This window comes from Malus sylvestris, chromosome 5 (genome assembly GCF_916048215.2).
Source record: "Malus sylvestris chromosome 5, drMalSylv7.2, whole genome shotgun sequence".
Classification (NCBI taxonomy): Eukaryota; Viridiplantae; Streptophyta; class Magnoliopsida; order Rosales; family Rosaceae; genus Malus; species Malus sylvestris.
The window spans coordinates 42,178,442-42,195,606 of record NC_062264.1 but is presented as its reverse complement, the minus strand read 5'-3'; the positions used below and the strand labels follow the sequence as shown (position 1 = coordinate 42,195,606).

General features: G+C 37.6%; 2 protein-coding genes across 7 annotated transcripts; one reads left to right on the top strand and one right to left on the bottom strand.

The window, feature by feature from the left end:
* Positions 1 to 2,823: 2,823 nt before the first annotated feature.
* On the top strand, positions 2,824 to 7,500 carry LOC126623793 (uncharacterized). Of its 2 annotated transcripts, none has more exons than XM_050292773.1 (4): positions 2,824 to 3,058; positions 3,521 to 4,665; positions 4,760 to 6,490; positions 6,588 to 7,500. In XM_050292773.1, exons 2-4 carry the CDS (start codon positions 3,667 to 3,669, stop codon positions 6,618 to 6,620), a joined length of 2,763 nt encoding a protein of 920 aa, XP_050148730.1. In that variant the 5' UTR covers positions 2,824 to 3,058; positions 3,521 to 3,666; the 3' UTR covers positions 6,621 to 7,500. The 2 variants fall into 2 exon arrangements, with proteins under 2 accessions (XP_050148730.1, XP_050148731.1); XM_050292774.1 differs by lacking the exon at positions 2,824 to 3,058 and adding an exon at positions 3,084 to 3,386.
* Positions 7,501 to 12,805: 5,305 nt separating this feature from the next.
* Positions 12,806 to 16,871, bottom strand: LOC126620691 (uncharacterized). Of its 5 annotated transcripts, none has more exons than XM_050288921.1 (8): positions 16,625 to 16,871; positions 15,735 to 15,824; positions 15,121 to 15,496; positions 14,733 to 14,809; positions 14,410 to 14,446; positions 13,997 to 14,177; positions 13,346 to 13,742; positions 12,806 to 13,237 (listed from the first exon to the last, which is right to left on the bottom strand). In XM_050288921.1, the coding sequence occupies exons 3-8, from the start codon at positions 15,425 to 15,427 to the stop codon at positions 13,049 to 13,051; spliced, it is 1,188 nt and encodes a 395-aa protein (XP_050144878.1). In that variant the 5' UTR covers positions 15,428 to 15,496; positions 15,735 to 15,824; positions 16,625 to 16,871; the 3' UTR covers positions 12,806 to 13,048. The 5 variants fall into 5 exon arrangements, with proteins under 5 accessions (XP_050144878.1, XP_050144876.1, XP_050144877.1 ...); XM_050288919.1 differs by lacking the exon at positions 16,625 to 16,871 and adding an exon at positions 16,412 to 16,607; XM_050288920.1 differs by lacking the exon at positions 15,735 to 15,824 and having other exon boundaries at positions 16,614 to 16,871.
* Between the last annotated feature and the right edge of the window lie 294 nt (positions 16,872 to 17,165).

Sequence of the window (17,165 nt, the reverse complement as noted above, 5' to 3'; positions counted from 1 at the left end):
TATCTTTAAGTCTAGTCGGAATATTTATGTTATGATTGTGTTGGATATGTTAAAATTTAAGATTTCAAATTTTTTCATTTTTTGAAAAAAAACGGAAACCGAATAGGAAAAAACCGAACCAAAAAAAAATTGAACGTAACTGAACCGAACTGAAATTTCGGTTCAGTTTCGATTTTGGCAAAAAACCGAACCGATTTAAACCAAACTCACCCCTAGATGAAACCGTATGTACATGGCCTGCGTTAGAATCCTTAAGATAGGCCCAAATTTATTTGTTTGTTAATTTGTCAAATTTGATGCTTTTAGATAGGCCCGATTTTATGTTTTTCTGTCCTTTTTTAAAAGGCCCATCTCAAACACATTTAACATAAACCGTTTGGCAATTTCATCCTACTTATAAGGTTAATCATTCAATCAGGTTAATTGCAGGTAATTAACTAGAATCTAATCACTACCCTCAACATATTATTCACATTAAAGAGTATAACCTTTAATTAATTTTAAAAAATGGTAATCTGTTTCAACAAAATAATAATAATAATAATTTTCTCCTTATTTGAGATTTTATTCTCACATGATCTCCGTGTAACATAAGGTTTAATAATATTATTAATGTGAGCGTTCTGAAAACACTTCAGTTAATTTATGCTATAGAAAAAAAAAAGATGATTCTTGAGTTTTTTATCTCTTGCAAAGTATCCATTCTTCAGTTCCTTTTTTCTTAATCTTGCAATTCTCGATTAGCTGTGATGTTTTATTGTAATATTTTTTAGATCTAGTTTACAATGACTATTTAAGAGCAGAATTATTCCTGATATGTATTTGTGATGCCATTTTATAAATGAATGAAATATCTTATTTTGTTTGAAAAATGTTTTTTTTTCGTATAAATCTTTTATTGATTGTTTGAATAAAAAGAAAAAACCAAATCAAAAATAAATAAAAATTGCTTTTAAAATGCAGTCAAAGTTGGTCTCCGCAATTTAAGGGCAATCAGGAGAAAAGCATTGGTGGTATTATAATCTAATTGACAATCATTTTAGGGTAATGTTGTTGAGACTAAATTTTTAAACGAAATTGTGTAAATTAAATGACGTGTCACTAAAAAGAAACAAAACGTCAATCGACAATAATTAATAATCTAATTATTTACAACCACATTATTTGGTTTTTAAATTTAATTTAAAAAAAATTAATTTCCCTACCATTACTCATCTTTTTAATTAAACCTCCCATGTTAATGTTATGTTATGCATTTTTACTTTTTTGGTGACAAATTTCAAATCTCAACTTTAAAACCTGTCGACAAAATCAAGCATCCGAAGAAAGTGTGAGAGAGAGTTGCATCTATCACATGCAAATGGGTCCAAGTCCTCCACTTTCGCTATGAGTCATCAAGTACCGCCACATCAAATGAAATTGATTTTTTGTTGCATTTTAGGTGTGTATAAACTAAGAATAGTTATAGAAAATTTTCAAATCCGTATTTCATACGACACATTTTGATTTTGAATTTTGGCGATGATGAATCACATGATGACGATTAGAGGGAGACTGAAATTCCTCTTTGAGTCTTTCCAACTCTTGGAAATTCCTCTGCCAGTCCTCTTTTAAAAGAAAAGAAAAAACTAAGAATGGTTAAGCAACTTGAAAGTATTAGCACTTGGTAGATTAGGTGATTCTTTAAGAAGCATTTACGGAGTCATTTTTGTTGAAGTTTTGGATTTTTGATAAAAATAATGTTATGATTCTAACAAAAACTGCTTTAAAAAAGCATTTTTATTATGAGCATAAGTGTTATTTACATAAACATTCTCTAGTCAAACTTTATCCTAAAAATCATATTGCAGATTTACTTACTTGACACGAGAAATAAATATTCGGATTTTTTGACTTTTTCGATGTTTACTGACATATGTAACCTCGTATGAGTATTTCAATTATTCCCATTCTTAGACTTCCCCACGATTACTAATATATACATAATTAAAAAAAAACATGTAACCACCACACTACCACCCTTTGACACAACTCAATCATCAAGAAGTAATTGATCTTGCTCCCATTTATGTTCTTCCCAATTCTTATTTCTCTAATTTAAGGTTTTTTTTCTTCTAAATAACCCTTAATAAACTGCAATCACTGTGGAAAACATGGAATAATTGCCAAAGATATATAAATGCTACGTGGTGGTCGAATAGTCGTGACTGAATGTTGAATAACCAAGTCGGTCGGTCCACTAAATTTGGCAGATTTGAAGAGTTAAAGGAGCTTTGGATGAGCAAGTAGCAACTGTCACTATTCCCCAACCGTTACGTCCGTGACCACACCTCCCTCTCCTCCATCGCATGGCCTCTCCAGTCTCCAGTCTCCAGTCTCCATCCATCCCTATTCAATTATTTGATTTATACGACTTTCTTTTCTTTTTTTGGGTCAAATTAATGCCACTTTCATAAATAACCCAGCAAGAATCAGCAGATGCATAATCCCATATCAAGGACAAGAAAGATGAAAACTTCAATGGGACCATGCATGGGAAAATTTTTATGACCATGGGGAATATAAATTATGTAGTGTATTATGTTAAGTGTTGTAATAAGAATAAACGAAAAATTGATAAGTTATACTAATAAGTGTAACAATAAGAAAACAGATTTCTAATTAAGTAAAATTATAAGTTACGTAATCGTGTTCATAGTACACTGAAAAATGGTCCGGAAGAAGAATAAAGGAGCGGTATGATGGATCCAACGAAAGTACCGTACAATGTTGTATTTAGTTTTATCCTCTGCATGTGTTTGGTCACATTCCATGTCCGACATTACATATACACTCAATAAGTAGAAGAAAAAAAAAGCACTCTCTCTCCCTCTTCCACCTCTCTCTCTCTCTCTACTCATTCTCTCTCTAACACCTTCCTTTCTTGGCTCTTTTATTTTCTTTGTTTGCACTCATTCCCCACACCACACCGCATCATTCTCGGAGCCCAAAAATCATCAGGGCACACAGGCTCGAAGCAATCTCTCTCTCTCAAGCAAGAGGGTCTCAACTTTCACAGGTGCGCCTCCTCTTTTACTTCTTCAATGGAGTTTTTGATAAATTTCACAACTTTTCGATATACAACTTCAATGTGTAGTGGCAGATGGTGTAAATTATGCATGATTTTAAATTCTGGGTTTTCTTTGAAACATTCTGGTATTGCTGTTTCCCTTTGTTTTCTTTGTTTTGAATTAGGATGATGTTGGAATGAGACAAATTTGGATTGGGATTCACAATAAAGTTACTTCCTTTGGCACACAATCAAAGTTTGTTCTGTCTTGTGTTCTGTTTGTTTTTTATTCACCAGAAGTAGCAATTCTTTTGGTTATGGGAGTTTGTCAGAGTAGGTAAAATTCAGCTCATCTACTAAATGCTTATCTGTGTAGTTGTTGAATTTTTCTGATTTTTTTTTCTTTCGCTTGTGTGAGTTGATAAAAACTATGGATTGTTTCAGTAATTTCAATTTTTTCTTTCTTTTCAGAAGTGTTTATATTCGGATAATGCGAACGGATTTACCATGATCTGTTGTGCCACCCCTGTTGTTAGCAATTGGGGTTTTGTTCTCAATCGGTGAACTTGAAGTTACCGAGGGATTGGACAGAATTGGTTTGATCGAAATCAGGATACATGGAGGAAAGGAAACTGAACTTGAATGCACCTTTTCTGTCCGTCAGGCGGATTGCTACAACACCGGTGATCGCAGATAGAGAGAAAGAGAAGATAGTGCAGAGGCCCGATGGGCGGCACAGTCTTCCTCCTTATAAATCAGACTTTTGCTTGGAGCAGGTGACAGAACCGGTTGCAGTTCCTTTTCACTGGGAGCACATCCCCGGAAAAGCCAAGGAAGGCAAAGAGGCAGAGGCTACAGAGGAGGTTTCGGTTACTCCTAGGCTTCCCCCCGGAAAGCTTAGAAATGTTACAAAGCAAAGTTCGGAAAGGGATCATGGAGATCAAAATGGGGCAAGATCACCGCACTTTAATGCGTATTCTACGAAGGAAAATGTGAAGGAATTGAAGTGCTCAAAAGAGGTAATGAACCAGAGAGGAGCCTCGGAATTAGAGGACGAGGATGATATTTATTCGGATGCACTTGAGACAATTTCCCCCACGAAGTCTTTCTCCTTGAACTGTAGTGCAAGTTGTCGGAGTCAATCTGACGGTGCAGATGCAAAGTCATCTATAGCCTCCGCTGTTGATCCACAAACCCGGGACTTCTTGATGAATCGATTCTTACCTGCAGCCAAGGCAATGGCTTTGGAGACACCTCATGCTGCAAAGAAGCAACATACAGCTGCACCTGAACAGCCAAGACAAATCACGAGGGTAATCCGTGAGGATACAAGGCCCTTACCAAAGGAACAAGGGTCTCAAATGGAACTGCAACACGGACAATATGAAGAGGAAGAAGAAAGTGAAGGGGAAGATGACGAGTACGATCCCTCTGGCTCTGTTTCGGCAAAGGGTTGTGGGTTCTTTCCCCGCTTATGCTTGCGAAATTCTTTATGCCTCTTAGGTCCAATTCCAGGGATGAAAGTTAAGACTCGGGCTCTCACGTCTTCGTCCTCTGGGGTTGCAAGACCAGAAAAATCTGCTTATGGTCGGTCTCTTAGCCAACCACTCAACAAGGTTATTAAGAAACTATCACATCTCTAGTTTCGTTCATTTATTTTACTATAACTAAATCATATAAATTATTGACATGTTGTATGGTTTTAATTAGCATGCTTGGGATGCTGCTTGTAAGCGCAAATCAAACTGTGGAGTCCAATCAGGTGAATTGCTGAAGTTGGACAATAAGAAGGCTGCAGAGTCCAATCACCTTACACATTCTGGTGATCTAAAGAAAGGTAGCTCATCTCCCTTCAGGAATTCACGAAGGGCTTGTGTATCCCCCTACCGGAATAGAGCACCTTGTGGAGTCAAATCAGCAGAATTGCAGAAGTTTGACTACAATCAGGCTGGCGAATCCAGTCGCTTTACACTCGTTGGTGATCTAAAAAGAGGCAGGTTATCTCCCTTGAGGCATTCACGAAGTGCTTGCATATCCCCCTACCGAAATGGAGCACCTTGTGGAGTCAAATCAGCTGAACTGCAGAAGTATGAGTATAAGCAGGCCGGTGAATCCAGTCACTTTACACACTCTGGTGATCTCAAGAAAGGTACACTATCTCCCTTGAGGCATTCACGGACTGATTGCATATCCCCCTATCGAAATGAGGCCCCTCATGGTGTCCATTCAGCTCAACTGCAGAAGTTTGAGTATAAGCAGGCTTGTGAATCCAGTTGCCTTACACATTCCGGTGATCTGAACAAAGGTAGGTTATCTCCCTTGAGACATTCACGAAGAACTTGCATAACCTCCTATCCAAACGAAGCACCGCGTGGATTCCATTCAGCTGAGTTGCAGAAGTTTGAGCATAAGCAGGCTTGTGAATCCAGTTTCCTTACAAATTCTGGTGATCTAAATAAAGGTAGGTCATCTCCCTTCAGGCATTCACGTAGCACTTGCTTATCCCCTTACCGAAGTGAAGCACCTCGTGGAGTCCATTCGGCTGAATTGCAGAAGTTTGAGTATAAGCAGGTCGGTGAATCCAGTCGTTTTACACATTCTGGGGATCTAAACAAAAATAGGTCATCTCCCTTCAGGCATTCACGAAGTGGTTGCATATCCCCCTACCGAAATGAAGCACCTAAGTCTCCATTTCCGGGAGCAGGGTTTCTTGGCGTTCCCAGAGAAGAGAATACCAAATCCAATAGTAAGTTCAATTTGCATAAAAAAGGTGGTCACAGCTCTCAGGAGGTAACAAGCCATCAAAGAAATAATCAAGGGCCAGGCTCTGAGAGCCCTATTGTTGAGAAGACGCTGTATGTAGATACTGTAAATGTTGCCAAACTATCATATCCGAATTCCAGTTCTTTCAATAGAAAAGAACAAGTAGATTGTGCTGGTGAAGATTTTGAGACCCTAATAAAGAGAAGAGAGATGGAAGAAACTTTTTCTGCAGAATCTCCGTTTCAAGACATCAAATGCCTGAATAATTTCGAGGATGGTGGCAAATCAGAAACTGAAGTATTCGAGTCTGTTGATGACAAATCATCTTCATTATGTGACATACCCCACTTCAAAGGCCAAATAGTTGCAATGAAGGACTCTCTGCTGGGAATTGGTCAGGAAACTGAGGCATTTAACTATTCAAACTCTGGTGCTAATGGAAACCTGGATACGAAAAGTGGTCAGATTATACCTGTACAGTCTCTTCTTCCCCCACCTCTACCAAGATCACCTTCCGAGTCTTGGCTTTGGTCTACCCTTTCGTCAATTTCTTCGAGAAATTCATTTTCACACACCCATACGAAAAGGCTGGAATCGGAGACATCCTCCATGAGTACCAAGTGGGAAACCATTGTAAAAACTTCCAATTTGCGTCATGATCATATGCGCTACTCTGAGGTAATAATCTCACCATCTTTCATTGTCACATTATTTTGCATACACTAGAAGTTTTCTGTGACAGACGGAGCTCTAACGTTTTTATCTACCTTGACAGGAATTAATTGCTCATTTTTCTCAGCAATCCTAGAGTTAGATTTGCCCCAGTCTTCCAAAATTTTCTTTTCTTTTGCTGGCTTCATTTGAAGAGTTTGTTTGAAGGCGATCGGAGGTAGCTAACACCGGCTGGCCAATTTATTTTTGCGGAGGCTCTCTTCCTCCAATTGTTTTTGCTCATTGTATACTAGATGAGTGACTTGGTTTTTCCAGATTTTGCATTTGCTTTTTTTTAGCCCCAGTTGAGTTCTTCTCTTACAGATTCCTTGTAATTGAAGTAATTCGAAGATCAAATGTATTGGCTTTGATATTTTTAGGAAGTTAATCACCCTAAAGATGATCATTCATTTACATTTTGCTACTGATCATTAAAAGATTTGTATATTTCAGTTTTGTAGTTTATTTGCTTGTGTAAAAATATTTGAATTTTAATGAAAAGCTCCTGGTACTGTTCACTTTAATAAAAAACCACATGTTTACAATAAAAAGTCAATCCTGGTACTATTCACTTTACCCTTTATTTTGTCATTATCGTTAAAATTCAAAGTTTTCAAATCATTTTCATTAGTTTTCCTTAAAAATATTTGTATATCGATCTATTTTGTGATGGCTTGTCCCTAGAGCTGGAAGGCTAGTGAAGTATTTAGGATGGGTTTGTCCCTAGAAGGATGAATTCAAACACATCCTCCCTGTTATGCTATAGATGCCCCATGTTATTTTGTGGATTGTCCGACTGTGAGACACTGGAAATGAAACCCCTGGGCAACTTTGAGAGCCCATTCTTGAGTGCCTCAAATGGTTTCGTTAAGAATGTTATTGTATGATCTTCGAACGTAATCATGTGATATGCCAATCTGTACTGTAATATTAGTAATGGTGTTTCAATGTTTGCACAATAATTTTTTGTTTCATTATTTTAATAGACATGAGAAACATGGACTTGTCTATGCATGGATTATCTGTTTCCTCAAAAAAGGACCAAGTCAAATTTTCAATTTTCAACTTTTTGTACTTCACCTTTTAACTCGCTCCACATTAATTTCATATTTAGCGAAGCAACAAAAACATTATAGTACTTTTAATATTTTGATTTAGGTGATATTTACTTTAAAGTTAAACTTGAAAAACAATAGAATATAGTTTGTTATCTCAACTCAATAATGAGCGAGGCACTGAGCATTAATAATCATAGGAATAATACAAAGCAATCTGTGTGGAAGAGGAATACATAAAACATAATATACAATCAAAACTAGACTAGAACTAGGAGTAGAACTTAGACTTAGATTAATCTTCAGTATTAGGCGTGTCCATATCGGAGTGTGATTGTTCTGCAACAATTGGAATTAGACTTGGTTTATCACTCCCCCGCAAACTGACCGTGTGACCACGTATAGGAAGTTTAGACATCAAGAGCGAAAACAGAACAACAAATAAACCCTTTGTAAGGAGATCAGGCAGCTGGTATGTGGAAGAGACATAGCCAACAATGATCTCCTTGCAAGTGACTTTCTCACGGATGCAACGATAATCGACTTCCACAGGACGCATACATACATTGTTGATAAATTGGATTAGAGGCAATGAAGATGGCGTTAATATTGTCACACCATAGTCGTGGAGGAGCAAGAGGAAGATGTAGTTCACGAAACAAAGTATGATACTAAGAAAGAGCAGCAACGGTGTATGCAAGTTGGCGATACTCAACTTTCGTACTTGAACGAGAGACACCACGTTGTTTCTTTGAGCTCCAGGAGATGAGATTGTCACCCAGGAAAATGCAATAGCCACCAGTAGAGCATCGATCATCAGGGTCACCAGTATAGTCTGCATCGGGATAGGCAGTGAGATGAAGAAAATTGGGGCAATATATGATGCCATGACTGGGGGTAGCTTTAAGGTAGCGGATGATTCGCTTAACAGCAACCCAATGAGTCGTGGTTGGTTTATGCCTAAACTGACAAACATGATGAACGGCGAACACAATATCGGATCGAGTGAAGAGAAGATATTGTAAGGCGCCCACAACACTACGAAATTTAATGATGTCAGACAAGGGTTCACCATCACTTAAACTGAGGCGACGTCCACTAATGGCTTGTGTGGAAATCGGTTTACACTCCAACATTTTGGTGCGTTTGAGAAGATCAGTGAAGTACTTTTGTTTGAGTGAGATGAAGACCGAAGCTAGTGCGATGAACTTCCATACTGAAAAAATAATGTAGAGGGTCAAGATCCTTCATTGAAAACACCTGACTCAATTGATGAATTAAAAGTGTAATGTGAGGTAAGCTATTTCCTGTAATAAGGATGCCATCCACATAAATCAACAGGTAACTAGCCACAGAACCATCAAAGAATGTGAACAAAGATGAATCAGCATGTGACGATACGAAGTCCAAATTTTCCAAATGGTGAGAAAAATAGTGAAACCAGGCACGAGGCGTTTATTTGAGACTGTAGAGGGATCGATGCAATTTGCAAACATGAGAAGGATGTTGTGGATTGATAAAGCCTTATGGTTGCTGCATATGTATCTCTTCATTCAACGTTCTATGTAGAAACGCATTTTGGACATCAAGTTGACGAAGTGGCCAATTAAAGTGAATATCAATGAAGAGAATTAACCGGATAATTGCATGATTAACAACAAGACTAAACATCTCACTGTAGTCCAAGCCTTCTTGTTGATGGAACCCATTAGCCACTGACAGTGCCTTGTAACGCTCTATTGAACCATTAGAACGACGTTTGATTTTGTAAACCCATTTGTTGGGAAGAATATTCATATTGGGTTGAAACAGCACCAAATACCACGTGTCATTCGTTTAAAGAGCATTGAACTCATTAGCCATTGCCATGTGCCATTCTAAAACTTTATTAGCCTAACTAAAACATGTAGGCTCAAAGAAGTCATGATCAACAATAGTAGCAAAAGCATATTTCGGATTAGATTTATGAAGAATAGCTTTGGCTCGAGTAACTATTGAATGAGTCGAAGCACTTACCTCGGAAGTAGATGGAACCCTTATACTAGAGAATTGTGCAAGTGGCAGCAACTTTGCAGGTGGTGGTTGATCCAGAGAATGAGAAGATAAGGGTGGTGGTTGGGTGGTAAGGACAGGGGGCTGGACTAGAGGCACATGCTTATTTCTACGTGTATAAACTAACAATGAACCCTGAGTTGCAGGCTGTGGGTTAGGGACGGCTGAGACTGTGGGAGAAGTCGGTGGGGCTGCGGCATCTAGTTGTGGAAATGGTGTAAAAGCAGGGATGGGATGATGTGATGGGCCAATGTCAGTGACTGGATCCACAGACGAAGAGAGCGACGATGGCGAAGTAACAATGGATTCTTTATATGGAAAGTTGTTCTCATCAAACACAACATGGCTGGAAAGAAAGACACGTCTCGTAGATGGATCCATACATCGATAACCATGGTGATTCAAAGAATAACCTAAGAAAACACAACGTTTAGAACGAAATTGCAATTTATTATTATTATATGAACGCAAATAAGGAAAACATGCACAACCAAAAACCTTAACAAAAATTATATTGAGAAAGTTTATTAAATAATTTTTCATACGGAGAGATATGCTGTAAAAGACGAGTGGGCAAAACTAGATTGGGCTAAGATAGTAAGTCCAGTTTCAACTAAATGTCGATGTTTACGTTCGGCTAAGCCGTTTTGTTTAGGATGATGAGGGCATGTGAATCGATGTAAAATGCCATGTTCATTAAAAAAAAAAAATTGAAAACCATGATTAACAAATTCACCGCCACCATTCGTTTGAAAAGCCTTAATCTTAACACTAAACATATTTTCAACCAAGTTTTTAAAAGTAACAAAGGTGGAGAAAACATCAGATTTTAACCGTAATGGATAAAGCCAAATACAACGAGAGAAATCGTCCAGAAATACCACATAATACTTAAAGACAGAAACCGACAAAGAGGGTGAAGACCAAACATAAGAATGAATTAATTTTGAAGGAGAAGAAGACATGGATGGAGATAAAGAAAATGGTAATTTATGACTTTTACCTAAGGGGAAAAATTGACAAAATTTACTAGAAAACGAGCCTTTAATTGGCAATTTATTTGCAGAAATTAAATGTTGTAAAATTGAAAACGAAGGATGACCTAATCTAGAATGCCACAAAGTATCAGTCACACGTTCACCTAATAAATTAAAAACACCATGAGTTTGATGAGAGGAATGGCATGGGTAGGGTCCATTGTTACTCGGGCCTTGTAAAATGGTCATCCCCGTCCGCGAATCCTGCACACGATAAAAACGGGGATGTAAGGTAAAGAAATAATTATTATCATCCATAAAACGGTTCAAAGAAATTATGTTAGTGGAGGCTTGAGGACAAAATAGAGTATTAAGCAAACGAAAAGAAGTACCTAGTTTTAGTGCGAAGAAACGAGTCACCAATTTTGGAGATTTGCAAACCTGGACCAACATGCACACCACGAATTTGGTCAGTTCCATGATACTCACGAGGATTGTGAAGTTGTCCCACATCATTGGTTATGTGGGAATTGGCACTGGAGTCGAAGAGCCATTGTTGTACAGACGGGGCAGCAGAAGCAGTGTTAGATGCACGACACGAGGGGACAACCACATAAGCTTGATGATGTGATGAAGGAACTCTACCTTCATATGACATATTGAGGCGATTGAAGCAATCAATAGCCGAGTGACCATAACGTTGACAAATTTGACACTGAATACGTCCAAATGAGGAGAAGGTCGGTGATGCTAGAGTAAAACCACTAGAACCAGGGCCGAGGATGCCATTAGAGGAAGAAAGGTGACCACAGAGGGGGCTACAGAAAAAGAAGAAGATTGAGAAAATTTTGAGTCACCATTATAGTTGTGGGAATAGCCACCTCCACGAGAATAGTCGTCACGGCGACCACCATGAAACGAACCACCACGGCCGCGGGAAGCACCACGACCACCATGCACAACAGCAAAAGCAAACGTGCCGACATGAAAGGGAAGAAAGAAAGCGTTGTGACGTTGTTCTGCACTCAAGAGTAAAGCTTCCAGGGCATTTTAGGTGATGAGAGTATCACGGGCTTGTGCGGAAGCAATGGTGGTCTCATACTGAGGACCTACCTTGCTCATAATAATGGCAACTAAATCAGATTCAAAAAAGGGGGCCCTAGAGACAGCAAGATTGTCAACAATCACATTAACTTTGTCGAGATAATCAACAATAGAGAGATCACCACGAGATGTATTCATTGATTTAGTACGCATTTGAATAATACGATTCTGAGATGTAGAAGCATATCATTCTTGAAGAGACGACCAAGCAGAGGCCGAATCAATTTTGTTGACGATTGTAGCAAGAACCTTGGGAATAAGAGAACTAGTAATCCAGGATAGAATCATATGATCAGTTTATATCCATTCACCATACAATGGATTGACTTTGTCGATGATTTTACCATTGGCATCAAGAAGAAACGCAATAGGGCAGGGAGATTTGCCAGTAACATAGGACAACAAATTGCAGTTGCGCATCAATGGAAGAAACTGGGCACACCATAGGGGTAGTTGTTGTAGTTAAGCTTGATTGTGAGAAAGTTCGTGACAGAAGGAGCGGCAGCAGAGGAAGAAGACGTCATAGCTGTAGAAAGAAAAAAAAAATTTAATTTGAACCCTTGTCGTTAGACACTGACGCTTGATACCATGAAAGCAATCCGTATGAAAGAGGAATACAGAAAACATAATATAAAATTAGAACTAGACTAGAACTAGGAGTAGAACTTGGACTTGGATTAATCTTCAGTATTAGGCGTGTCCATATTGGAATGTGATTGTTCTGCAACAATTGGAATCAGACTTGGTTTATCTAAACTAATTTAAACTATGAGAAGAATAAGAACTCTGTGTGTAGGGGACCCTATCATATGTAGCCAACATGCACAATACTTTTTCTTTTCTTTTTTTGTTAATTAAACTTGGAAGTTTTTGTGATTTGCTAGCCACTTACTGGAGGTGGGGTGCCTAGTACTCTTTAGAATGAAAAGAAGTAAATTAAATTCGTGGGGCTCGTAAATTTTTGACCCTTTCTTTCATGCATGAAAAACCTTGTTACCATAATACCATTGAGGGTTGAAGGAGTGAAAACCGAAAACACCACCAAAAAAAGAGAAAGGAAAACCCTAAGCTTCTAATGCTTTTAGATCAACAAGTATTTCACAAGATTTCTTTCTCGTAACGTTTTTTTTTTTTATGAACAAACGTTCGTAACGTTTTAATTTCATCACATACTCAGGCATACGTTGAGAACTTTAGCGTCCTCAATGACAATGAAGCCTGGCTGGCTACATGACATAAATTTGTATAGACTGGAAATTTGTTTTGAATACCTCTATATTCACTATTTGCACCTCACTATATATGTGGGGTCGACCAGACTAGGTCGACTACAAGGATTAAAGAGAAAGAGAAAGTTTAGTGCTAATTTCCTGTTTAACTCTTTGCCCAGTTCCATAAAGTTCTTCACCAACCATACGATGTCTGGAAATAATCTTCGTTTCCTCATAATTCTCAACACTTTGACTCAGACACAACTCCAGTTGTGGCATCCACCCTTTGTACTTCGAGCTTTTTTCTTCATTTAACTGTAACGAAATTCAGGTAGTAATTAAGATGAATAAGAAATAACTTGTATGGAAAAAAAAATTAAAAAGTATATGTCAATAGACTAATCTGCAGGCTGTAAAGCATACCTCAAACCCAAATGGCGGCTCGAATTCAGTTTTGTAGCAACTGGAATTGGTGATAGAATTGTGGGAGTTTGATGGAAACTGCCTTATGTTTCTGCTCTCTCCAAGGTTCCAGTTTGGTGGCCTTATATTGTGGGATTCCCTTATCAACCTCGGTGTGGTGTGCATATGATGCATTAGATGGTCAGATTGGGAGCCATTACAATCATCTGACCAACTGATTTTGGCAGCAGGTATTCTTTTAGCCCTCCATTGTTGTTGGTTAATCGTTTCAGATGGAGGCCACCTCTTGTCCTCCAGAAGCCGGCTAGGGTTTATTGGTACAGTTCGCAAGATTGTATCCATAGATTTGTTGGAGTTGTTGCCTTGTACAAGTTCTTCGTTTAGTAGAGAACTTGACCTAATTATAACAACAATAGAAGCGTGATGTTAGTGCCTATGGCTAGATCAAAGAGAAGAATAGTTACACTACAAGAATACATACATCACTACGAGATGAGGTGGCTAAAGTCACTATCAATGCCTAATGATCGTTACCGGGCATGTTTATTATAAGTAGCTAACGTACGGCTTTAGCTACCTCATTTTGTGCCAACAATGTCAGTGACAATTGATGTTGATTTCTTGTAGTGTTGGTGTGTAGTGTATATATACCTTGAGACAGCTTTAAAATCTGGCTGTGGTTGGCTCTGACAGTCGTGTGGACTTGTTGTTACAACAATGCTACCGTTGTCCATTCCAAAATATACATGTCGACAAGGCTGGTTGATTGTTTGGTGCACCTTGCAAGATATGTTATCCCTTCCACGCTTGGATTCGTGTTTTTCAGATAATACTGCATAAAAAATAGGATTTGCATGGATGAATAATTTGTTTCACTTTCCTTTCCGTGAACAATACTTATCACATATGAACATAATGACTTGGTATAAAGGACAATTTCCTGAAGTTTTTGTTCGATAATTTGGACAGTTATTTAAGATATTATTACATAAAAGTTGTTAAATAACATAATCTAGCTAATGTTATACCAAACAGCTCAAAGATGATATCAGATCAAACTTTACCTTGGCCATTCCCGTCAAGCTTCTTACTTCTATACATCTGACAATTGGAAAATGCATGATTGGGAGGAATTAGATTGGAAAAAAAGAGAAAATTAATTCTTTCAGAATCTGATTTAATTATAGGGAACTTTAACGAAAAGCACCCGGTACTGTTCACTTTAACGAAAAACCACATTTTTACACTAAAAAGTCAATCCTGGTACTATTCACTTTACCCTTTATTTTGTCCTTATCATTAAAATTCAAAGTTTTCAAGCCCTTTTCATTAGTTTTCCTTTAATTATAAGGATACGATTATTTTGACAAAATAATTATTTCCGAACCTGCAAGTGACTCTTTACATGAGAAATGCTAAGTCCTCTCACATTCATTAGCTGAAGAATTAACTTGGGAGTTGCTCCTGCATTGGTAAGAAAAGAACAGAAACATTATTATAATGTAAAGAGCACGTAATTAAAACAAGTAATAACAATACTGTAACTTGATCTTAATGTTCCCATATAGTACATGGTATTTATTTTTAAGTTTTAAAAACAATTTCAAGTTCAAATCCCTCCTCTCGATGAAAATCTATCTACTTATAAACCTTAAATACTATTGATCAAGAGCGCATATTTAGGGCAAGAAAGTACTGTTCATCTATATGTAAAAGGATGTACATATATATATATATATGTATGCATGTATGTATGTATCTAGCTAGAAACTTACTATCTTGGCCACCCAGTCGTTCAACAGCATGCACAAAAGAAAGATGGAGTTGAGGAGTCCACCGTAGACGAGGCATTTTTGATCTCACATATTGCCTAACTTTAACCCTCCGCCTTTCATTTCCTTCACTATCATTATATGCAGCATTATTCCCTTGGCCTCTTTCTTCATTGTCACTACTTGCTTCTTCATTCAAATCGAAGGATGAGCATTTCTGGGATGATCCCACTGATCCGTTTTCTACTTGTTCCTCGCTGATCTCGTTACTCTTCTCAGCTTCCTGATCACCAAATTCTAGCTCATCCATTATTGCTATCTAGCTGCTTAGTTCCCTAGAATGATTAGTTTCCCCTTTATCAGCTAGGTCCGTGAGTTGCTGAAAATTAACACCACCAACCAGGAGTTAAATTACAGTGGATTTCACAAGAAAAGAAAAGGGAAACTATTGTTAATTGGTAGTTTAGCAGTATTTTTTACTGCCACAGTGAGATACAACTACTGATATATTCCCAACTCTTCTGGTTATACCATATGTTGCCATCTTGCAAACTTATTTGGTAAGATGGGAATAGAGAAAATAACGTTTTTCAAGCATAACCTAAACAGCAACGTACCCTGAGTGGTGGACATGGTTAAGAAAATAAAGATGGAAGTTATTAGTAATCATCAACATGTTGACATGAGTTCAGCTATTATCTGCCCATCTGGAATCAATTAACAGACAAGAAAGAAATTAAAGCTTTACCTCTTAATTATGTTCTAATATTTAATGAATCCCCCATTTCATAATATCCATACAAAAAATGGGGTTTTATTATGATTAATCCTTGGGTGATAGAGACAGAGAGAGATCTTAAATGCTAGCAGTAGATCGAAAATCATATTTTACCGGAAAAGAATGTTTCTTGCAAATAATGATCCTATGGAGGTATAGTATATATCTATCCAGTGAAAATAAGCTGATGACAATCAACTTGTGCAATTAATTAAAGGTTAGTTCTCAAAGAAAACATGCTGTTTATCATCCTCATAAACTAGGGATCGAGAGACTATGATCGAAAGAAGAAAAATAAGAGAATAATAGAGACAAATGAATCACGAATCGCAATCAATTAATGTCTTCTTGAGTGACTATACCTATCAATATATCAGTACTTTGAAAAATTTGGAATCGAAGAGAATTTAAAGGAGAAAGCAATCAAGTATACTAGGTTAAGTAAGGAGTACTTTGTAAATCACTTTCTTTCCCCCAAAATATGAACACCATATTGATGGTGAGAGTATTACTTACCTCAATCCTTCTTCCAAGTACTCAAACATTTTCCTATAACCGATACCTATATGCCGTGAGGGAGGGGATCGAAAGAGATGCAAAAGTGTTTCTTAGTTGCTTCTGAGAAGTTTTTGTTTGGTTCCAAAGAATCCAAACCATGGAATTAAAGTCATCCAAACGTAGATATTCCAAGACTTTCATGGCATAAGAAAGTTAATACCTAATACTCACATTATGGATACAGATCATGCATGTGCTGCAACTTCCGTGGAATATTGTTGGAAATCATGTGAGCCCTCTTCTACCCTTTTCTTTTTTGCCTCTCGATCTCCTTTTTCCAGTTTTCACACTTGTGTCCTTTTAATATCCCTCTCTCTCCGAGCTGTGTGTTTGTGTGTGTGTGTGTCTTTCTCTCTCTAGTTCTCTCATACACACAAAATTCTCGTGGTTATCTTAATTGTCTTGTACTTGACCCGGAGGAGAGACCTTTCTAATCTATCGGTTTATAAATGAATCAAATTTTTGTTTTGTTCAGCAAGTTTCATCTAGGTTAATGTAATCAACTAATTATTGATTGTTTATGAAAGAGTGGGGCCTCTATATGTCATCACTCTCCATTTTCTTTCCCACCTAAAATTGGACTTTTTCCCAATATCAACAAGCACCTGTTTTCCTGTGTCGTTCTTCCCTAGGTTTTTCGATTTCCTTTCACTGTTATTGAGTTGGTAAGGTTGGTCCATATAAACACTGGAATTTTGTGGGGGCCACATTC